The 22,518-nt window shown below is 40.4% G+C and overlaps 1 protein-coding gene across 4 annotated transcripts in view; it reads left to right on the top strand.

The window, feature by feature from the left end:
* Positions 1 to 4,297: 4,297 nt before the first annotated feature.
* The window catches only part of col17a1a (collagen, type XVII, alpha 1a), a 19,048-nt gene continuing 827 nt past the window's right edge, over positions 4,298 to 22,518 (top strand). For 2 of the 4 annotated variants that reach the window (XM_044114860.1, XM_044114862.1), the window contains exons 1-53: positions 4,298 to 4,429; positions 6,332 to 6,408; positions 6,651 to 6,692; positions 7,578 to 8,057; positions 8,137 to 8,178; positions 8,259 to 8,306; positions 8,429 to 8,476; positions 8,604 to 8,753; positions 8,835 to 8,924; positions 10,165 to 10,236; positions 10,321 to 10,395; positions 10,518 to 10,562; positions 11,391 to 11,552; positions 11,666 to 11,746; positions 11,834 to 11,878; positions 11,987 to 12,109; positions 12,732 to 13,013; positions 13,131 to 13,181; positions 13,248 to 13,274; positions 13,349 to 13,375; positions 13,465 to 13,527; positions 13,603 to 13,707; positions 13,791 to 13,853; positions 13,933 to 13,968; positions 14,046 to 14,099; positions 15,281 to 15,352; positions 16,021 to 16,083; positions 16,172 to 16,243; positions 16,392 to 16,418; positions 16,503 to 16,538; positions 16,626 to 16,661; positions 16,757 to 16,873; positions 16,954 to 17,025; positions 17,108 to 17,176; positions 17,374 to 17,424; positions 17,532 to 17,594; positions 17,687 to 17,728; positions 17,852 to 17,878; positions 17,952 to 17,996; positions 18,082 to 18,117; positions 18,240 to 18,269; positions 19,060 to 19,161; positions 19,240 to 19,362; positions 19,448 to 19,525; positions 19,799 to 19,924; positions 20,008 to 20,082; positions 20,174 to 20,311; positions 20,738 to 20,881; positions 20,985 to 21,149; positions 21,379 to 21,516; positions 21,597 to 21,707; positions 21,794 to 21,874; positions 22,084 to 22,137. In XM_044114860.1, the coding sequence (XP_043970795.1) occupies positions 6,339 to 6,408; positions 6,651 to 6,692; positions 7,578 to 8,057; positions 8,137 to 8,178; positions 8,259 to 8,306; positions 8,429 to 8,476; positions 8,604 to 8,753; positions 8,835 to 8,924; positions 10,165 to 10,236; positions 10,321 to 10,395; positions 10,518 to 10,562; positions 11,391 to 11,552; positions 11,666 to 11,746; positions 11,834 to 11,878; positions 11,987 to 12,109; positions 12,732 to 13,013; positions 13,131 to 13,181; positions 13,248 to 13,274; positions 13,349 to 13,375; positions 13,465 to 13,527; positions 13,603 to 13,707; positions 13,791 to 13,853; positions 13,933 to 13,968; positions 14,046 to 14,099; positions 15,281 to 15,352; positions 16,021 to 16,083; positions 16,172 to 16,243; positions 16,392 to 16,418; positions 16,503 to 16,538; positions 16,626 to 16,661; positions 16,757 to 16,873; positions 16,954 to 17,025; positions 17,108 to 17,176; positions 17,374 to 17,424; positions 17,532 to 17,594; positions 17,687 to 17,728; positions 17,852 to 17,878; positions 17,952 to 17,996; positions 18,082 to 18,117; positions 18,240 to 18,269; positions 19,060 to 19,161; positions 19,240 to 19,362; positions 19,448 to 19,525; positions 19,799 to 19,924; positions 20,008 to 20,082; positions 20,174 to 20,311; positions 20,738 to 20,881; positions 20,985 to 21,149; positions 21,379 to 21,516; positions 21,597 to 21,707; positions 21,794 to 21,874; positions 22,084 to 22,137 (4,474 nt within the window). In that variant the 5' untranslated portion in view covers positions 4,298 to 4,429; positions 6,332 to 6,338. The remainder of the gene's footprint in view (positions 4,430 to 6,331; positions 6,409 to 6,650; positions 6,693 to 7,577; positions 8,058 to 8,136; positions 8,179 to 8,258; positions 8,307 to 8,428; positions 8,477 to 8,603; positions 8,754 to 8,834; positions 8,925 to 10,164; positions 10,237 to 10,320; positions 10,396 to 10,517; positions 10,563 to 11,390; positions 11,553 to 11,665; positions 11,747 to 11,833; positions 11,879 to 11,986; positions 12,110 to 12,731; positions 13,014 to 13,130; positions 13,182 to 13,247; positions 13,275 to 13,348; positions 13,376 to 13,464; positions 13,528 to 13,602; positions 13,708 to 13,790; positions 13,854 to 13,932; positions 13,969 to 14,045; positions 14,100 to 15,280; positions 15,353 to 16,020; positions 16,084 to 16,171; positions 16,244 to 16,391; positions 16,419 to 16,502; positions 16,539 to 16,625; positions 16,662 to 16,756; positions 16,874 to 16,953; positions 17,026 to 17,107; positions 17,177 to 17,373; positions 17,425 to 17,531; positions 17,595 to 17,686; positions 17,729 to 17,851; positions 17,879 to 17,951; positions 17,997 to 18,081; positions 18,118 to 18,239; positions 18,270 to 19,059; positions 19,162 to 19,239; positions 19,363 to 19,447; positions 19,526 to 19,798; positions 19,925 to 20,007; positions 20,083 to 20,173; positions 20,312 to 20,737; positions 20,882 to 20,984; positions 21,150 to 21,378; positions 21,517 to 21,596; positions 21,708 to 21,793; positions 21,875 to 22,083; positions 22,138 to 22,518) is intronic. The other 2 variants (XM_044114861.1, XM_044114864.1) reach the window with 2 other exon arrangements.

Genomic DNA, 22,518 nt, shown 5'->3' with positions numbered 1-22,518 from the left:
TTTTATACACAAAACAAGGAATAATACCTTGTGAAAAAATATTGTAGGCTTAAGTTCCATTACAAATACAAATACAGATAAAAAAAGTAGTTTTAATGTAAAACAGCAACAACAACAATAATAGTCCTGATATAATAATAAAAATGTAAATTAATATTAATAAAGTAGCTTAGAATAAATGTCTGGTTTTCAGCAATATCAAAATTTGAAGAAGAGCCTCGTCTCCTTTGCTGCTGCGTTCCTTCAGATGAGTCAGAACTGACTCATCTCTCTGATTTATCTTTCTTCTGCCTACGATGTGAGGGCTAAAGGTCAAAACTGTCATCTGATTTGCCTTGTAGCTTCTCTGAAACTCTCCACCCACGTTAGACCTCAATACCCACTATTGCTGAAACTCTCACTGTCAGATTTGAGTTCATTAGAAAAAACAGGGAGAGTTTTTCAAACGAGTCCAAGACCTGAGTTCCTTCAATAGTTTCAAAATTCTTCTTATCTGTAGCAAACACCAATGGAAATCATGCATGTTTTATCACTGAGATGATATTTTGTCCCGTTCTCCTTGCAAACACGTCTAATAATACTTTTGTCCCATTTGTGGTTTCTTAGGAAAACAAAGACAGAACAAAAACGAAAATAAGCTTTACTAAAATCAGTGATACCATCACTTAAAATCAGAGTCTGGCCCATTTCTGTGTGCAGAGATCTGGAAACTGGGCTGTTCCAGCACATCTCAGACCTCCAAGCCCAGAGAAACGGAGCGAGCCGAGCGTCTGGGGGACAATCACACAAACAACGGAAAACAGATAAAAAGGCCACGAAAGCACCAAGCAACTGTTTGAGAATAAAAATAAATAGGTAACAAATACAAAATGAATGGGATATGTGGTATTTGTTTGGTCATGTGACAGTGAAGCTCAGCCGGATTGTGAGGTTTAACTGGAGCAGAGAAACAACGTCAGCGGTGAAGTTGTTTCTTTCACAGTGTCTAAAGAATAACCAAATATATTTTGTACAAATCTTGATTAATAACAGGCAATATTCATTTCAAGTATTGATAGAAGCCAAAATTTTTATATCGTTGCATCCATGTTTTCCAACAACATTTCAAATTATGAATTGTAGTATTTCAGATTAGAAGTTAGGACATCAGTTTCTTCTGCATCACTCCTTGAGAGAATATAACAAACTACGAGTCCATGTGGATTACAGAAAAATCACCATAAATTCAGATTAAAATAAATAAGCACAGAGAATAAAATATAATAAACATAAATATCATTTTTTAAAATAAAAATAATTGAATAAACAATCTACAAACACATGAATCAGTTGTTTCTGCATCCCTCCCTGAAAAGTGAGACTATATGGATTAAACAAACATATTATTTTAAATACAAAGTGATCATACAAATATACAAATCCCTGAGTCAGTTTTTCTGGCATCATTCCTGGACAGGATATATGTAACAATAATCCTGTGCAGATTATAGAAAAATCACCATAAATTTAGATTTGAACAGGTCATGTTTTCAACATTTTACTTTTGCTTTGTTTTATGATCATTTCACCCTGAAAAGTAAAAATTGATCTAAATAATTAGAAGCCCTCAGCCACTATAATATGCACATAAAAGTTGGACTCGCTCTGCGTTTTGGGACCCATATGGGCTCAGCAGTGGGTTCTCTTAACCCAGCAGGACTTTAACCGGGTGTAAACTGTGAAAGCCTCTGGATGCTCTGGTTCTGAACCATCTTTAAACTCGGGGGCTTCTGGAACAAACGGAGGAGGATTGATTGCCTGATTTTGACTTGCCCTCTGCCTCCCAGAGGAAACCTAATAAAACATGTTTCAGGAGCCGTGGGACACTGAACATGATTCATCCAGCAGGTGAACATTTTGCTCATAATTGATGAAAACATTTAATCTTTTAACGCAGAAGCTCAAATTTCCATCAGTTCTGTTTGAGCATCAGGATTTTTCTATAATCTTTCATCCACCAATCCCTCAAGAATGTGGGTCTGAATCCAAACTTGCCAGGACAAATTATACCTGACAGATAACATTTAGCTGCTGGGTATGAGTTCAAATGGCACTCAGTCACGATTCCTTCGAATTAATAATTCTCCAAAGGGTCTGGGGTGGAAAACATTATTATGGAGGTGAAGGAGAGTGACAGCTTCATCTTGGATGGATAAAACTCCACCTGACTGAGTTCAATACAACCAGGATCATTTGATTGGTGCTAAGTTAACAAACTGTGTCGAAACGTCTTGTCAAAGAAAAATGTTTTCAGATTTCAGACAAGTTGGAGCAACAGACCCAGAGTATCAGACTGGGAAAAGGCCTGGTTATTATCCTATTGTTTGTGGTTTATTTTATTTCTTATTATTTTTAACTGTGTTGCCCGGCGACAGACTGGCGACCTGTCCAGGGTGACCCCGCCTCTCAGCCAGAACGTAGCTGGAGAGGAACCAGCAACCCTCCCGACCCCATTAGGGACAAAGGTGAACAGGAAGGATGGATGGATGGATGTTTTTAACTGAGAATAAACAGTATCAATGACATTAACAAGAGATAAAGTATTGTAATAAACTCAAAGTTTTACTTCATGTTAAGGTTTAAGTTTGAACTGCTTCCTGATTCTGGTTCATCTGATGGTTAAAACATTTACAGGAGATTTACAAAGCTTTTTGTAGGCTGTAAATTTGTCCCAATAAAAGTTTGTGCATTTTTCTGCTTCTTAAACTCAATGAAAGTTTTTGGTCATTAGCTTTAGCAGAAGAAACAAAGCAATTAGTTGCACTGTTGGCTGAAACTGAGTCAGGTTGGTTTCAGCAGGTTGAACTCCATCTCTGTGAAATCTGACAGATTTTCCATCAGAGACTCGTGAGGTTCGCTTGCTTTACCCTGCACTACTGCCGTGACCCCAAAACCAAAACTTCCAGGGAAAAATCTCCTGAAGAGATAAAAGATTGAAATTCTGTTTGTTCTTTCCGTTTGGTTTTTCTTCATGTCCTGTCTTGATATTACAGCTGTACCAGAAGCTGGTTGTCTTCATGTCCCAGGGCAGGTTTGCTTATAAAACATATATCTGAAGGTGGAATCCTAATTGCGTGATTGATTCATTAAGTCAAGACTCCATCTAGCATCAGAGTAGACAGGCCACCTTGTTGTAACAGGAGCCTATTTCTGTTTGACCTTCATTCATTGGGAGTGTTTGTGTCTGAGCTGGTTGTGCCTGGCGTTTGCGTGTGTCTGAGGTAAAGCGTAGTGTTGCGTTTAATGCAGGTGGATGTTTTACTGTTTTAAAATTGATTCCAGTATCACTCCACCAACAACACCACAGTGGACACCGTGGGTCAGGAGCCCTTAGAGATCCTCAAAGATGCTAGAGAGGATCCCCGCAGGGAGTGTCCTAGTCAAAGTCTGGACTTAAGCAGTTCATTCATGTTTGAAATCCAGCCTGCCTGAATAAAATGTTTTCTGCAAAGCAGACTGACCAACATCCCTCCACAGAGGTCCACCACAACAAGCCTTAACCCAGGAGAGTCTCTGCAGAGAGAATGAAGCAACGCTTTTCTGAAGAACTGAGGAGAAAATGGATTTGTTTGACCACTGGAGATGATCAGCCTTCCTAATAAAACCCTGCAATAAGTGGACATATACAATGGATGGATGAACACACTCTTTACAGCTCCATGTGCAAATGATAAAATGTCTGTTCCACCTTTAGTGTCCATTGGTTCCAACGCCGGACCTGAAGAACGATTGTAACACAATTCATCTACAAGGAAACTTCTCTGATGCCAAACTAAATATTTTCAATCTAAATCAAACTATTTTGCTGCTTCTGAATGTAAAATATATTTTTTTTGCATTTATTATTAAGAAATTGGAATGTGTTGTGTAGAAATGTTTTGCCAGCTTCACTGAGAAGAACAAAAACAAACCTGAACAGGGCTGTGGTGGGGAACTGAGCTCAGCTCGCCTCACTGCCTCTGCAAAGCCAAAAACATGCTCACTTTTTTCTTCCTCTTCTCCCAAACTGCAGCTCTTTGTCTCACTGATTCTGTCCTTAAAGACTCCATTTCATCTTCAAAACCTCAAATATGCTCTTAACCTCAGACAAACAGAAGTCATTACAAGCTCATTGTCTCATCACTTTCACCATCTTCTGCTCTTTTTTTCAGCCTGGGGCCATTATTTTGCCACGGGCTGCAGCAACAACCCCCCAACCTCCAGCCTCTGTCGGAACTTGTCGACTGAAGCTATGAGTCACAGAAAGCTAATACAAAATCTCTGAAGGCACATGTGAGTCCCAGAAGCTGCACATCGTTTCCACCGAGAACCTGGACTTCCCGTCTTTATTCCCTGATCCGGTCGGAGGAGAGGAGCTGGACGGGAAAACGCTGCAGAAATGATCTAACAGGTAAACTCAAACGAAGGTTTTTAATGTAATAACTGGTGACTTTGTTCTGTAAAACCCCTGAAAGCACCGGATCAGTGAGGCACGTTTTCACCTGCGTGAGTTCTGCTTCAAACAGATTATTCTTTAGCAAAAAAATATTTAAATAAAAATCAGAAAAGATGGATGGAAACTTTAAATTACAAGCAAACACAAGTTAAAGTGAAAATGAGGTTTTATGGAAAATTTAAGCAAGAAGTTAAAGTTATAACAATGTCGTAAGAAATTTTACACTTCAAAAATGACTTTATAAAACAGTAAAAACAATCACTGATTTCAGCACAATGTTAAAAACCAAAAATAAATGACATAAAGTTGAATGTTGCGAAGGAAATAGAAACTAAATTAAAGGGGTCATTATTCTATTTATGATCAATCTTAAGAATAAAACTGAACAGGTTGTATTTTGTAATGTTAAATCTGACAAGACATAGTTTCTGTATTTTTATGCAAAATCTGAACCTTCTTGGAGAAATGAATTAGTGGTGGGATACAAAGATGATTATATAAAAATATTTCTACTTTGTTATATTTTTAAGGAAAGCAGAATTTTACTTACAAGTTTAAAAATGTTCACTAATAACATCTCAGGGTCCCAAATCTATAAAAACTATTAAAGCTTAGTTTAGGTCTTTAAAAATAATCTGAAAAGTAAATAAATCTTTTATTGTTTAAAATTTAAGTAGAGAAATGTCAAAACTGAACATTTTTAGGACAGCTGAAAGGAAAACCAAAATAACTCCCCACTGTGCAGAAAAATGGGATTCAGATGGTGTTTATACTAAAATCAGGACAAAACTTTAAACTTTAAACTTTAAGTTTAACCTTAAAATCAGCTGCGTTGTTACGTCACAAAGAATCTGAATTTAAAAAATATTTTGTCTTTGAAAGCAAATCTGTCAAAACTCTCCTTTAAAAGCAACTAATGTCAGAAATGAAACATAAACATTTAATTATCTATAGATGCTGTAAAAAACAAAACAAAATATTATATATACTTTAAAACATACAAATAAAAAAATTTAATAAAATTCAGAACATAAAAATGAGCTCCAAATACACTCTTTACTAACAGACATTTAAATAATCTAATTATTTATTAGTTAGTTTTTAGTTGATTAATGTTTCTGTGGTTTGCAAAATGTCAGAAAAATTATATAAACTGATGTACATGTAATATAATCTAATTATTTATTTGTATGTAAAATTGTTTTGTTGCACAATAACAATTGTCTAAATACACTGAATAACAAAAATTATGTTGGTTAAAAATATTTATGCCATAATTTAAAAATAAAAAAACCCACTAAAAAATATAAAATTAAAGCCGTTTAAAACCAAATGCTCCTTGTATTCCTGATTAACTGATTTAATAAAAATGTAGGAGGATTTTGAAGAATCATAGTTTGACTTCAGATCATCGGCTCTAACAGGGAACAAATCCTGATTGGTGGAAAATGACCAGGAGGTGAGGAAATATGAGTTTTATAAGTTGTATAATTATCATAAAAACACCTGAAATGAGCACCTGCCTGAAGTTCTATTTTTGATTGTCATGTATAATCAGATACCTGATACTTTCTGTTTGACTTGACTGAAACCTCACACCTGCTCTCTCTGGGCAGAATCCTCTGTTCAGCAGAATCACATTAATCAGCTCCACCTGTCTGAAAGTCTTCAGGTTACAGCTTTTAATCAATCATGTCGCCTTGATGGAAAAAAAAAAACAGTTACATGACCTCAGAAAATTACAGAAAAGAATGAATCGCCTCAGGTGGTAAAAACACCTGAGCTCAGCATTATGAACATTTTCTATTTTTGTACTCTAAAGTCTGCTTTGCAAAGTAAAGTGTAATTTGTTTCCAGCTGCTGGATGGACAAGGTGACAGCAGTGAAGGTGGTGAGCTCAGGTGGAGGAGCTGCAGCCAGCAGCAGCTCAGGTGGTGAGAGTGAAATTATGATACAACTTCATAACTCACAATGCAGATTATACTGAGATTTATCGCATGTAAGGTTATTTTGCTCTCTGGAGCTGTATTTTAAGGATGTCATTTAAATGAGGGAGAAAATAAATAAGTTTTATAAATGTGTATTTTTGAAGGTTTGATACAATCTGTTTATGTTAGAAACAAATATTAAAACAGATGTTGGATTTAATTACTTACTGTTGGTTCTTTTTCTACAGTGGTCAAAACGTCAGTGACATCCTCTGGAGTTACATCACAGAGTAAGTTTTGCTGTTCTCACGCCTCAAAATCCAACATGGCTGCTGCACATTTGGAAAATATCAGTATTGAAGGAACAGTTTTGTTTTTAGCCTTTTTAGTTCTTTGTATATTATTACATCCCACACATTATCAAGCTAAATATATTGGAACCATCTTCCTCTTAGGTTTTGTGCATAAAATACATTGTTGTATTGATATGAGTAACATCGTTACACTGAGTTGAGTTTCTTTCCGTCGTGAAACTGGAAAATATTTGGATGTTATTCCCAAAATTAAGGGACAACAGAAAATGGAAAACCCTCTAGGATTCTTCTACTTACATACTTATTGACATAAACATGTTGTTCAGAGCATGTTGCATTGTTGTATTCAAATGTTGAAAGTAAGTAATTGGAAGGTAAAGGGAAATGGATTAAACTTTAAGTTGTTAAACCAAACATGTAAAACCAGAAAAATAATGATAAATATGTATCAGTGCTAATCAGACTTCTCATCATTCATTCCAGTAAAAACTAAACATAATCATTTTCTTTTTCATTTATAATTGAATAAGAAAAAAATAATTAGCCAGCAGCAGAAATATGTGCCTGTAATAAGTTGTTGTTATCAGAGTGGAGGATGTGCAGGTTTACAGTAATAAAACATGTTAAGACATGCGGTTTGGGAATGTTTCCAAATTACAAAAAACTCAAACATTACTGCTCACTTTATAGATGATATATTAACTTTACCAGTTCAGTCTTGCAAATGAAAATGGGCTTCAGGAATCTGATGTTTTCCACCTAATGTTCCCTCCAGGAATTTTACTTTGATAAACTCTGATGGGGAAAAAACAGTGAAAGAAATCTGGTATTTTCTGATTTCTCTCCTTTCTTTGCTTTCAGGTGATTTTTCTTTCAGCTCCGGTGGGTCAGCTTTCGGAAGAGTTGCAGCAGGAGGATCGGAGGGAACGAGCAGTTCAGTTCTGATCCAATCTAGCAGCTCCCACCGCAGTGGATCTGGACCCGGGAACGTACGCATCGCCACCGTAGGAACTTCTTCTGCCCAGTCCTCAGGTGAAAGGTCAGGGGCCTCAGGAGCCTCAGCGGCCTCAGGGGCCTCAGGGAGAGGAGAGCGGTCTAAAGAGGCCGGAGGAGGGTCCTCTAACATGTCCTACAGTTTTGGAAGTGGAAGCAGAGAAACTAAAAAAGGAGGGGGTCTTGGTGCTGTGACCGTTTCCACGGTGACCAAAAGCAGCTACACATCAGGAGGGTCCAGGGAAGGGAAGAAGGGCTCATCATCCTCTGGCATCACGTACTCACCTCCTCCAAAGGAGAGGAAGAGTGTGACCACCATGGCAGCTGCTCTGTCAGACGTCTTTGACGGTTCGTCTCAGATCACGTCTTCTACTGTTTGCAGTTTCAAGACTGGGCAAGGTCTCATTTGATCCTTCTTGTGCTTCAGAAAGCTCAGATTCTTCCCTGGAGTACAGCAGGAAGGAGTATGGTATGTGAATTTTCTGTCGATGGTTATGCTGTCAGGTATAACTGTTCTCAGTTAAACCTGATCCTGGTTTGATTTTATAGGGAGTTCAACTGCAACTTCAGCCACTAGGGGGAGAACTCAAAGCAGAGGTGCACTAATGACCTTTAAACTAAGGCTTTATTCCCACATTTTTGCATTAATTGCAAAATGTGGGAATTTTAAATGATCAACTTATGCTAATAGAGAAATAATTACTTTTCTTTGTTTTTAGAGAGTGAGATCAGAGCCAGGCTTCAAAGTGCTTCACCTCCAGCCAGATGTGAGTCCTTCACGGATTTGGCTTCTCACCTCTAAACATCCAACCTGAAGCTGTTCACCTTTTTGGTTCCTTTGATCAGATTTAACACCCAGTCATGACAGCGTTCCTGGCGTTTTGTTTCTCACAGGGACGGAGCTGGATGATGTGAAGCGCCTGCTGAGGGGAAACCGCTCCACCAGCACCAGCCCCACCCAGTCCCCCAACAACACACTGCCCATTCCCAAGAAGGCCAGTGTGGAAGCCAAGGCCACGTCTGAGAGCTCCTCAGGTCCCATCGGTCAGCTGGAGAGGAACATTCCTCTGTGCCGAGCCTAGAAGAGCGTTTCATCCGTTCACCGTGTTTTGTGTTCTGTTGTAGATCAGTACGGCAGCGTTTGGTCAGGGGATGTGAGCAGTGGATATTACAGCTCAAACAACTACACCTCTACCTCCCATCTTCACCCGTCAGGTCAGTCAGAAAACACTCACAAGTAAGTTCACCTTAACTGTGTATTAAAGAAACCAAACAAGATGCAAAATGTTTGCAAAAGGTAACTTTTCCAAATTTATCAAGTAGTTTCAAGAAATGTTTGACTTGAGTTACGTACCTGAGACTCACATGGTACTTTACAAGGTATTTCTAACTGGATATTTCCAGAACATGCTTTGCTAAAGCTTACAAATTACTGACAGGGAATTTAAAACAATTTTCTGTTATATCTTGCAGGGAGTTTTTCTGAGCTTATAAGGTATTTTGATGAAACTTTCAGAATAATTGCATGTTGCGCTCCATGTCCTTCTGTGGCACTTTGTGGAAATCTTCCAATTATTTTCCTGATTTTTACAGGAGGATTTGTTTGTGTTTTTATGGTATGTTTACATTTTGTGCATACCAGGACTTAATATTTACAGAGCATGTAAATATACTTTACTACTGTTCTTCTTTTGCTTTGTTTGCTTTTATTTAAAATTTATTTGTTTGCATATAAATGTGTTTATCCTTTTATTACACTATGTTCAATAAAGTCAAATCAACCCAAACAGACTACAAGGTGCTTTCCTGGAACTTACATGAAAATTGTATAAATTGGTGGAATCACCCTGTTAGTGACACGTGAGTCCCAGAAAAACATTTTCTGAGTTCTAGGAATGACACTGTTTGTACCAGAAAGCCACCTTGAAAGTTTCCAGAAATTACCTGTAATTCTAGTAAATATAAAACCTATAAAATGTGATCATTGTGAAGGTAAGACATGCAAGATAAGATTTATTTTGTCATAGTGACTAAAAGTGAAATACTGATAAAAATATGATCCAGATAATCTTTCCTTACAACCAAAAGTTTTCTTGCAAGATTTTAAACTTATTTAGCAAAACTCAACAATTTAGCATTTTGTAAAACCTTAGACAACCTTAGATCTTTTTAACAAATAAAACCTTCAATTTTCATCAAGAAAACCAAACAAAATTCAGAAGTTATAGCAAACTCATTCAAATTAGTTTTTTTCTGTCAGAAATTGACTCATTCATACAAAACAATTGATGACATTTAAATAATCAACATGGTTCACAGTGAATTACAGAAACCGTTTCATCTGAGCTGCTGATTTAAAAAAAGTGTAAAATGATGGTTTAACTGAGAAATATTTGAAGGTTTGATTGTCCATGGCTCTGACAGACGGATAAACTGGGTTGTTGTGTTCTGTCAGGTGCAGGAGTCCAGAACAACCTGACTCTCGGCTCTCCCTCTGTGAACGCCGGAAAATCTGTCAGCAGCTCCGGTTAGCCTCAGCCTCGCCTTTATAAAAAGTTTTCAACTCTCCTTACCTTCACATTTTCACTGGATGCTGTGTTCTCCGTTGCAGTGCCAGTATACGGCGTGCAGAATAACCTGACCAGTCCAACGGTCTTTTTGCCCGCTGGTGCCAGCTCACAGATTGGTAAACCAGCGATCCCACAAATCTGAGCATTTTCACATTTCATGCAGTTAAAAGATGATCTGCTCAACTATAGAACTCTGCTCATAATGTAATGTTATGTAACATGTTTGGTCTGGTTGCAGTTTATGGTGTGCAGAAAAATGTCTCTGGAATAACTGCACCCATAGGTGAGGAGGCAGAAAATGTTCTCAGATTTTATCATTCTATTTAGACAGAGCATCATTTAAACAGGATTTAGCCAAAAAGGATTTTATTCACAAACAGGCTTCAGGTCTTTTAAAGTTTGGTCAACCATTGGGCATTTTTTCAGTAATTTGCAAAAATAAATAAATAAATAAATTAATTAATTAATTAATTATTAATATTAATAATAATAACAATAATAATAATAATAATAATAATAATAATAATAATAATAATAATAATAATAATAATAATAATAATAATAATAATAATTCAGCAATGATGAGCACTCTTCCAGTAATAGTGCATCTAATTTTAAATTTAGCGCGTTAGCATTAGCTTCTGCTAGCGCCTTAGCATTAATGGAACTAATGTTTATGATTAGTGGTTCTGGATTAGGGCAGCTAACTACCTGCAATCCACCAGACCCCATCATGCTACATATGATTGGATATTAGCACAAGGAAAAAGTACATGGAGAAATTATGAAAGTTCCTTAGAAAGTCTGGGTAGCTATTGTTGAAAAGCAGTTTAAAACTTATCAGAAAAACCTTAGATCATCTGAAGATTCATCACAAATCTGAAAAAACTAGATCTACAAATTACAAGAAATTATAAATTGAGGATCTGCATCTGATTTCCTTGTTTGTATTTGAAAATCTAATTACATGAAGGCCTCATTTGGGGTTCCTCCAGGCTCAAATCTCGCCTCTCTCCTGTGTGCTGATGACACACAATTTGAAATTTCTGTCATCACTACTGACTACTACCAAAATGCAAGGTTATAAATCATGTTGTCTTGTGTCTCATAGTGAGACCCAGCAGTCCCACCATTTATGAGGCCTCAGGGAAAGACTTCAACTTTGTGCTGATAGAGAAGGAGAACGGTCCCATCAAGAAGGAGACGGAGCGGCTCGTCATGGCCAAAGACACCGGGAAGCACTTTGTGTCCACTGCGCCTGCCACTTTCTCAGGTTTTAACTACACTATACCTCTGACAGAAGCAATCAAATTCTAGATTTATTTACACATTTGTCTGAAGGAATCTAATTACAGATTTGATTGTTGGGAATGTCTGGTCTTGTAGGCACTTACTCTGAGGACTCGCTGAAGAGGGAGAAACAGAAACTTTTGTCCAGCGCAGTGGATGAAGGAACTGATGCCAATTGTAAACAGACTTTTTGAATCTTAGAGTTGTCATTAATGGTTTTGTGAAGTCATAAATTGATGTTTGTTTAAAATGTTATTACTGTAGCTTCAACCTTGAAATCTACCACAAAAGACAAAGCAACTTATGCAGGTACCATTTATTGAGTTAAAATGGAAACATGGACATCATGCTCTTTTGATGTACTGGTCAGCATCAGAAGCTAGCTGCTAAACTCACACCTTGCTGTTTGTTTCTCAGAGATCCATAAAGACGAGTTGGGTTTTGGGTTCTTCTCCTGCTGCAGCTGGTGGAAGTGGCTGCTGGCCCTCGTCTTCACCCTGCTGCTCCTCCTGGGGCTACTCATCGGACTCATCACTTTGGGTAAGAGACAAAAATATAGAGAAAAAAGCTGATTGTATTTTGAAGAGTGAGCTGATCAGCCAGGACCCGGACCCAGGCCTGACTGTGTCAGTACCTTGCAGAACCTCATGGTGATTTACCAAGAGGCAGTTCCTTTGGTGAAGGCCTGATCACCTGGTCGTCTGTCATAATGCCTGGATTAAGGATCGGATTGGTTATTCAAAGTTTGTGCAGGGAATCCTGAAATCACATTGAGTAAGACTTAGTCAGTCTCATCCTGACTAGAGCAAAAAAATCTACATAAATTTAAGTGAGAGTCCAGCTAGCTCAGAGCAAACCTGCGATTCCCGGGAGAGATTACATTCACATCCCACTGCTGGTTTGGGAATGTCTATGAGTTCCCTCACATGACCTGGAGGAAATGGAAAGATTTAATGGTGTTTTTGTTAACCTTTTGGGCCTTTTAACCATCTTGGATAAGAGATAGAAGAATTGATGAATGACGATGTATTTTTGTCTTAGCTTCAGTAGACAGCAGTCATAGGAATCTTTTTGATAAAGCAGTTATCTGGGAAACAAATACATTCTATCTATAAACACCTGGTATCCTTCTTTGGTGCAATTTCTAAATGTTTGTTCACAGGTGAGCAGGTGAGACGCCTGAAGAAGCGTGTTGATGCTCTGGAAGCCACTGGCGGTGTATCAACCAGCTTCCTGTTGGCTACCTCCGGCAACGTCATCGACGCAGAGAACTCAGAATACACTGAAAGAACCTCTTCTGGTTCCACCCTCACCCAATCTGATAATTCAATCAACCTCGGGCCTGCAGGAGGCACAGGAACCAGAACAGAACAGGACAGAGCCAACCTAGAGAGAACCGTTCAGCAGGTGCTCAGGGCCGAACTACAATCAAATGCTATGAGAGGTGTGGAAACAAAGCACCAGGATGTAACACACACACATACACGCATGCACACACACACACACACACACACACACAAAAACAAGCATTTCTGAGTTAAAGGGCTTTTTTGTTTTGCAGAAACTCTTGCTTATTCTCTAAAAGGAGAGAAGGGAGAACCAGGACCTAAAGGTACTCACTAACCTCAGTAATTTTAGATTTATTCATATCTTCATACTTATAACTACCTTTGTACAGGTGATCCAGGGGCATTTGGACAAAAAGGTGAGGAATTACTCCATTAAATGTTTAGTAGTTCATAAACTTGAACATGGGGTAAAAATCTGTTTTTCTTTCAGGCGATAGTGGATTTCCTGGACTGCCAGGTAAGACTCTGGGCAAACTATTCTATGTTTTACCCTTCCAAAGGGGTGAAAAACTTGGCATAACTAATCAGTTCTTTTTGTTCCTTAAGGTCCTCCTGGACAGATTGGACACTCAGGCCTGGATGGACCAAGGGGACCAAAAGGAAATCCAGGTAATGGAAACTTGATTTATTTTCTCTGTTATGAAGTTCAAGGAAAGAGCTGAGAATCTCCTTGTTTCTGCCCAGGTGAACCAGGTCCAGAAGGACAACCAGGGCAGAGGGGACGGGAGGGACCAACGGGCCCCCGGGGGGAGTCTGGACCGCCTGGTGTTGGACAGAAAGGAGATAAAGGTTGAACTAGATCACATTTATTTAAAACAAGTTGAGAACATGCTGGAAGGGCAGGAAGAGCTGATTTGATTATGACTCTGCAGGTTCTCAGGGTGAACCAGGACATCCTGGTTCTGCTGGAGCTCCTGGACCCCTTGGTCCAAAAGGTGAGGACAGGATTCATGTTGCATATTAAACCAGCAGAAATAAAATTATTTCATCCACTGATTACTCTGTTTGTTTAAGGTGCTGCTGGAGAGCAGGGTGTCTCTGGAGCCCCAGGTATAAAGTCGGTTTCAGTTCATTTCTTTACGTTTAAGTTGATTAGACAATAATTAATGTTGTGTTACTGTAAACAGGCGTGCCTGGTCCAAAGGGATTCCAAGGTGAAGCTGGACCTTCCGGAGCCAAAGGTACAGAAACTTTCTTTCATTAGGGTTTTTATCAGACTGGTGAAAACTCTGGTTGGTCCAGGAATCAACAGAGTCTTACTGGAGGCATGGACTCTGCTGAAGTTTTAAACAGTTGGATCTGATTTTACTCAATAGCTAACATTTAGCTGTGGCGTATATAATGCACCAACTCGACCATAAAGGAAGCTACATAATCAATGTAAACAACCAGGACAGCACAGTGGTGCAGTTAGTAGAGCTGTTGCCTTGCAGCAAGAAGGTCCTGGGTTCGATTCCCGGCCCGGGGTCTTTCTGTATGGAGTTTGCATGTTCTCCCTGTGCATGGTGGGTTCTCTCCGGATTCTCCGGCTTCCTCCCACAGTCCAAAAACATGACTGTCAGGTTAACTGGTCGCTCTAAATTCTCCCAAGGTGAGTGTGTGTGTGAATGGTTGTGTGTCCTGTATGTCCCTGCGACAGACTGGTGACCTGTCCAGGTGACCCCGCCCCTCGCCCGGAACGCAGCTGGAGAGAAACCAGCAACCCTCCAGACCCCATTAGGGATGAAGGGTGAACAGAAAATGGATGGATGGATGTAAACAACCATCCACACTGCGAGAGAGAAGTGCCGAGCCGAATATTAAACATCCCTCTTGCTCTGACTTTAATTGCTCAGTATTTGGAAGTAGGACCAACACTACTTCATTCACTTTCTCTGTTGCCATTTCCAAACTACAACCATAACCAGGCTACCATTCAAAAACAGCACAGAAACACAACATCACCTTTCACAACTCCTCCTATCTGCTGATTGGCCCAGTTGAAGTTCAACTGGAGAAATCAAGCTTATTGTGATGAATCCTAGAAGGAACACTGTGAGAATCGAGTGGAACTGCATAAGAAGAAAATGGTCAGGCTAAGTTATGTGGAACAGGTGTTGAATAGCCACTGATGGGCACCACCAACTCAAAAGTAAAATCACCAAGTATGAAGTTCTGGTAATATTCATGATTTTAGTGGAAGCTAATGCTAAAGCACTAACATCAGTCATGTTGACACCCACCATGAGTCAATGTCAAAATATGCTACAACACAGTATATCAACAGGTATCTGGTTTGGCATTATTGTAATACAGGAATATTCTAGATGAATATTGTGAAGTTATGATTACTTCTGTTCTCCATCTGCTACGTGTAATGCAGGTGACCGTGGATCCCCAGGTGTTCCAGGAATTAAAGGGGACAATGGAGAAAGAGGATCTCGTGGACCAATGGGTACGTACCAACAGAGCTGGTTTATGTCTTTAGCTATTATTAAAATACAACAGCTCAGTTTTTCTTGTTTTGTCAAGAAAGATTTATAAAATAGGTACCTTGGCTCTGTGGCTTCTTCATAGCATGTAGTTGTTTTTTGGAAAATAGCATTTGACAAAGTGTCAAAAGAGGAATTGTTTAACTATATAAGGAGGTCAAGGAGCAAGAGAAATATGTGTTGGTAGTGAGAGAAATGGACAAGGGGAATGAGAGGGTGGCAAGGTTTGAGGAAGGATATGCCATGGAGGGAAACAGATTGAACAGTTCAGGTACCAAAGGAGAAGAGATGTGCTCAGCCGTCCAATACAGCAGGCAGTGCATAAGAGAGGTGAAGGACAGAGCTTCAGACTGGAGAGGAGAGTAAGGAGTGATTAGGAAAGTAGCCAGAGGATCAAGGTGAATCTGGAGCTGGTAGGGAAAAGGTGGTTCATGAATCAAGGATGCAGAGAAAGAGGATCTGCGGAGAGTCTGGGGTGATCATTTAGGGAAATGTTTCAAAGTCAACAATTGCAAAGTTTTGTTGTCTACTTTGTTAGAATATGAGTGATAACGGTGTTTGTAATTTAAAATGTTAGCTGCTAATCTGCCTCAAAGAAAAGCTTCAGTATAATGAAAGAGTTTTCTTAAAGGTGAACCAGGAACTCCTGGACCTCAAGGCCCATCTGGACCAAAGGGCTCTAAAGGAAGTGGTGGTGAGTGGAGAGATGGAAGATCTTACTGCAGAGCAATGCAGAACATCTGATCCACAACATAGCATTGACATCTGTGCTGTAACTGCAGGTGAATCGGGTTCAATAGGACTTCCTGGTGCTAGAGGTTTACCGGGTCTGCCTGGTGATGTCGGTCCCCAAGGTACTAAATTCTCCAGACGTTTTACCGTATTTACAGCACAAAATATTTTCTCTGATTCTCTCTGAAAAATGTTTAAGGATGTTTTAAACTCACCAAACTATAAGATAAACAATGAAAAATCCTTCCAAATAAACGGTTTGTTCTCCAGGTCCTCCTGGAATCCAAGGACCCCCAGGTACACAGTGTAAAATTTTATTTCTGTAACCCAAACTGGTTTGGTTTTCTATGTTATAAAGTACTTTTCTGGTGCCTGATGCAGGTGTTGCAGGAATTCCAGGCCAGCCCGGTGGTAAAGGTACAGCTTTCTTGTTTTTCCTTTGTGATAACATTCACTGTAAAGAAAACTGCCTGGAAGGCTTGAAATGATCGTTGTCTTCTTCAGGTGAACCAGGATCTCCTGGCAAAGTCATCGGTCCGAGTGAGAACAGCCTCGTGTCTTCTCCCAGCATTCACCAGGAAACCCCAGAGACTCTTGTATTCAGTCTGGTTTCTTTCTGTTTCCTTCATATCCAGTAAACTCTGACACTGTGGCTATTCCTGGACCTCCAGGACCAGCTGGACCTCCAGGTTCTGCTGGGCCCCCAGGTTTGTCTGGTCCCATTGGTCCTGCTGGGGTCCCAGGCCAACCAGGTAAGCCAGGTCCGCTCAATTTAAACATGTTGGCTGTCTGAAAAAAAGCCTTGAACCAGGCATGTTTTGTAATTATTTAGGTACAAAGGGAGAACGAGGGGATAAGGGAGAGAAGGGAGACAAGGGGGACCAAGGTCAACGTGGAGAGCCAGGTAAGAGCTTTTGAATCACTCTGTCAGACACTAAGAAATGTTTTTGATATGCATCTTTTAATTCACAACAAACTTGTTTCAGGGACTGGCCTTCCTGGACCCCAAGGGCTCCCAGGGTCCCCAGGTGAACCTGGACCTCAGGGGCCTCCTGGTATGTTTACAGCAGAGGTGTCAGCATCCTGTGTTTTTAGATTCATCATCACCTGAATAAAATTGCTGATTAGTTCCTCATGAATTAACCATTTGTTTGTGCTGAGTCAGAAAAACACACAGGCCACCGGCTCTTGAGACGATCTCTTGATTTGAATGAATTCAAAGCAAACAAATGATGTTGTCTCTGTTGTTTAGGTGAGGGTAAGCAGGGGCCCCCGGGCCGCAGAGGCCCTCCTGGAGATCCAGGTAAATACTAATCCAGTTTTATCAGCATTTGATAAAGAATGTATCATCAGCATAGAGAGTGATCTGTGTCTGATCACATGTTGATTTTCTGATCTGTTTCCACTCAGGTGTTGGAACTCCTGGACCTCGAGGAGAGAAAGGAGAGCCTGGCAGCTTCTTGCCAACATCTGGTTAGCAAAAAAGAAATCTCACTGTCCTTAAACTTAACCATACTTTTTGTTTTTGTGTGATTTTTAATGGAGTTTTCCTCATTTCTCTTCAGAAACCTTCTTTGCTGGACCACCAGGACCTCCAGGTCCACCTGGTAGGGCTTTGTAAAGTTTACATTTCTTTATCTCTAGCATATCTTTACCACAACTTACAAAACATCTAGGCAAGCATATCTTTTCCTGTAGTTCTATCATTTCACAGACTGACCTGTTTTTAGGTAAAGAAGGAGCACAAGGATTCCAAGGTCAGAAAATATGCAAGTATTTTGGGGAAGCCTGTATTTTGTAGTGTGGCTAAATGTAATGATTTTGTTTCAGGTGAACCAGGTCAGACGGGGCTTCCAGGGACTCCAGGGGACCCAGGTGCTGTTAAGTGGCCAAACTGTTGATGATTGTCTCAGTAATGATCCTGTAGCATTTGATTTTAAATCAGTGATTTCTGTCTCAGGGTTCCCGGGACCTCCAGGACCTCCAGGACCTCCAGGTAACTCAAACACTGGGTGTGATCTTCTTCAGACCATGATGCACATTATTTTGAACCATTTCAGAGTTTGAGTTTCTGAGGAATTATGATGAATATTTCCACTTTCTATGTGTGTCTTGCAGGTGGCCCAGTTACAGCAGGAGGGGAACCTGGTAAAATGTTTTTTATATCAAATATATTAACATTTAGAAAGTGTAATGTTCTGAAAGGTTATCAGGTCAGATTGTATGAAGCATGTTAACAAAACAAGACCAAGTCATATTAAATGTGATCCAGAGAACATGCTAATCAGGATATTTTGATGTCTGAAGATGAAGTTTGAATAGTTGACCTTAAAGGGTTGTGTTTACATATCAGGACAAACACACACACCAGGTTCCCTGCTGTCAGTGAGTTACAGTGAGTTTGAAAATCTAAGCAGAACCAGCCAAATCATCACTCCACCACCACCGTGCTGGTGGTGGAGTGATGTGGCTTCCTCCATCCATGGCGCTGCACATTGTGGCCCAACATCTCTACTTTGGTTTCATCTTTCTGAAGGACATTGATCCAGAAGCGTGTTTGATTCAGGTGCAGCACTGTGAATCCTTCCAAACAAGCTTGTCTGTTTCTTGTTTTTTTAGAGGTTCATTTCTCTAAGCATTGCAGTCAGAGATTTTTGTATTGTTTCCTTCAGTGGTTCTTGTAGCAGTGCCTCCACAGCCGAGGTTTGGTTGGTTTGACTCAGTCCAGAGAGAAAGAAAACCACAGCATCTGGAAAAATGGAACAAGTTGAATTGAATCTGCAGAACTATCAAATGTGAAAACTCTCTGACTTATTAGGTGCTGACATCTAGTGGTGATTGCAGAAACTGCATGTGAAACTTTGGGTACAGTCACTGTGTTATTGCTGTTTGGTTTAATAAATTCTCATCTCCTGATGAAATCTTGTTATTTTTCCAGGAAGTTCATTCATTCCCGGACCACCTGGACCACCTGGACCACCCGGACCACCTGGGAGTGAATCACCTGCTATTGGCCAGTACATTGCTAACTATCTCCAGAGTAAGACTTTCAGTTAATTTTTTTATTCTTGTACCATGAATCAAGGAGCTTAGGGAGGCTTTCTGCTGTGATCTACAGGCGACAGCATCAGACAGTACTTGGCTGGACCTCCTGGACCTCCTGGAGAACCAGGTTCTCCTGGTGTGTCAGAAGATGCCCTGGTGGATAGCGTAGCCAGTCGAGTGATCTCCTACATCCAGAGTAAGATCATGATGTTGAACATTTCCCGCACCAGTCTGAAGGACGCAGCTCTTTTTCTGACTGTTCTGATATTTGTTTTGACCAGGTTCCGGTCCGGGGGTGCCTGGTCCTCCTGGCCCACCTGGATCCGTCTCTGTCAATGACATCATCAGTCTACTGCAACGTAAGTGGCATCACATCAAAGTGATGAATCTTAAGAATGCAGTAGGGTTAGGGTTAGAGTAGAGGTAGGGTTAGGAAAATGGTAAAAGGGTAAAAGTTTGAGTCTTTTGCATTTAAGACAACAGCATCAAAGGAATCCATAATCCATATGTCTGAACATAAAACCAACATGGAGAAAAGAGGAAAAGTTCAACAGGTGATACTTATTCATTATAAAACGTTTCAAAGCTAATATGTTCCTATTGTTATGACGGCTACTGTTATCTCGTTTCAGGAGATGAAGTGAGGGGGTACCTTATGGGTCCACCAGGCCCACCAGGACCTCCTGGAGGTCCAAGTATCAGTGGCTTCCCGTTTAACCCCCAGGAAGTGGCTGAACGCGTCTACAGCCTCTTGAATCGTGAGTGCTAATTTCCTGCTTTATGTTCAGTGCAAGACAGATGTTTTGTTCTGTCTGATTGTCCGGATTTTGTCTGTCACCAGAGAGAGGGGCGCTGGGTGCACCTGGAGCTCCAGGACCTCCTGGGCCACCGGGCCCTCCTGGACACCTGTTGGCAAGTAAGAACATTAGAGCGCAGACTCTGATATCCAAAATATTTGATATCAGTGCATTGGCATTCTCATTCTGATTTGATCTCCATTGTTCCAGCTGGATTTCAGTCTCTTATCGGCCCTCCAGGACCCCCTGGTGCACAGGGTGCTCCTGGGCCACAAGGTCCGCCTGGCCCCCCCGGACCGCCAGGATTTGGGAGCTATGTCAGCACGGACATCCGTGACTACCTGCAGAGTGAGTTCAGACAGGAAATGTATCTGGTGAACTGCGCCTGTAGAAGCATTCAGCGTCTCTTCTGTACGACTTTATCATTCTGTCATCCTGTGGAGGTTTTGTTTGGACCTTTCTTCTTTACTGCATTGCTTAACCCCAAATTGCTTTCTTTCAGATAAATTGTATAAATGGATGCTATCTTTATGTTTTTGTGTAAATGTTGATATTTTAGCATAAATTTGTTAAATTTGGTCTGAAGTTGTCATGCCCTTCATTGTGTATTGGCTCCACCCACTTTGTGAAGTTTTTATATTTGTCTGGGGACAGACTCGTGCTTTTACAGGGACAATAGTTCCACCTTACGTTTATTGAAGTTTTGCCAATATTCCCATTCCATTTTGAAAGACAATAGTAACCCTTTGCCTTCCCTTCTGCTGCCCCCTACAGGTGTTGCCCTCAGAGGCCCTCAAGGCCCTCCGGGGCCCCCTGGACCAGAGGGCCCTCCTTGTCCAATCGGACAAATGCTTTCTTTTACAGACCACAACAACAGAGACATGCTGAAGCCTGAAAGACAAAAATATGAGTTTGATGGTAAAGAGAATCTAACGCAGAGTCCTGGACCAGAACCGGGTCATGTAGCACAAACCTGTTGGTGGGAAAGGTTGACAGGAACAAAGTCTCTCTTTTTTTTCAGGTGGTGATGGTTTGAGTCGACCCATGTTTGGACCTCCTGGTCCACCGGGGCCCCCTGGACCTCCAGGACACAAGGGAGAGCCAGGTTTGGGCAGTAATACTGAGTGGGACCCAAACTCTATTGACTTATCCATCATGGCTGAAAGACTGACTGATTACATCAAAGGTACTTTGAAAATTAACTGAAATTTCTCTAACTTTGAATCTTTGCGTCTCCGCATCTTTAGGAAATCTTTTGTAATTGCACACACTGATTAGCAAAAAACATGTCAGATCAAAGAAAGCGGATAGAAAAACTCTGCATGTTTTTAAGTAAACGTTCAATAACTACAGTTTAACCAGAGGTTAGAAAATGCTCAGCAGCATCATTTATATTTTTTAATTCTCATTTGCAGCTCATGGCGTTCTGGACGGCATCGTTGAGAACTACAATAGCAGGATCTTCCAGGGTCCTCCAGGCCCACCTGGGCCTCCAGGCCCCGCCTGGTTTGGTTCCCATGGAAACGCCACAAATATTATGGAAATTATCGAAGGTAGGAAAACTACAGAAAAGAAATACGTCAAACTTTGATAAATTGGATCATTGACCTGCTAACACTCTCCTGCTTTACAGCCGTTAGGCAGCAGAGCCGCCATGGACCACCTGGGCCCCCGGGTCCACCAGGAGAGAGCCGACTGTTTGGTTCTCACACCAACGTTGTTGATATAATGGACTACATCAAAGGTAACAAATGTATTTAATATTGTCAAATAAGTTGGTCATAAATGTCCAACTGTGAATTCTGAATATATTTTTTTAATTCTTCACAGCCCATGGAGTGATTGTGGGACCACCAGGGAGACCGGGACCGAAAGGGGACCAAGGACTTCCAGGACGAACAGGAGCAAAAGGTGAGGCACATCCAGGCAAGGAGGGTTTATTTCTGTAGAACCAAACACACAAGACTGCGTTAACCCAACCCAATCCAGAGTTTATGACCAGATTTCATGAGCCTAGAGGCCAAATCCTGCTTCACATCGCTTAGCAACAAATCAAGGATGCATGTTGTGGATTCTAGATTATGAAGAGTTTCTGTCAAAAACATTGTGTGTGCTTGCAGGTGAACGAGGTTATCCTGGGCCTCAGGGATACAGAGGACCAAAGGGTGACAGAGGTCAGTTTTAAAAAATGAAGAATGAAATGTTTTACCTGCAACTTAACATGAATGTTACTCCAGTGTTTAAAAATGCAAATAGAAAAACATCAAGAGAGTTAAGATTTTCTCATTTGGTTAGAGCAAGTTGTTGAACAGAGGTAGTAAACAGAAGAAACCAGCAAAGACAATTAAAACCAGGAGCCTAAATCCTGGGACCGGAGAGGAAGGGAAGCAGAGGAGCTAATCGGAGGAGATGTGAAGCAGCTGTGGCAGGAAGAAAGCAGGGAAACTGAAAGGGAGACTAATTAACAAAGTTCCTTAATGCTCAAAATTTGTTTTTGTTGAAATACGTTTTTTTTAGACCTCTTTCATCCTACTACATAAATACGATCTAAAACT

Source organism: Gambusia affinis, linkage group LG04 (assembly GCF_019740435.1).
Source record: "Gambusia affinis linkage group LG04, SWU_Gaff_1.0, whole genome shotgun sequence".
Classification (NCBI taxonomy): Eukaryota; Metazoa; Chordata; class Actinopteri; order Cyprinodontiformes; family Poeciliidae; genus Gambusia; species Gambusia affinis.
The sequence above is the reverse complement of the archived record's forward strand: the minus strand, read 5'-3'. Positions and strand labels throughout refer to the sequence as shown.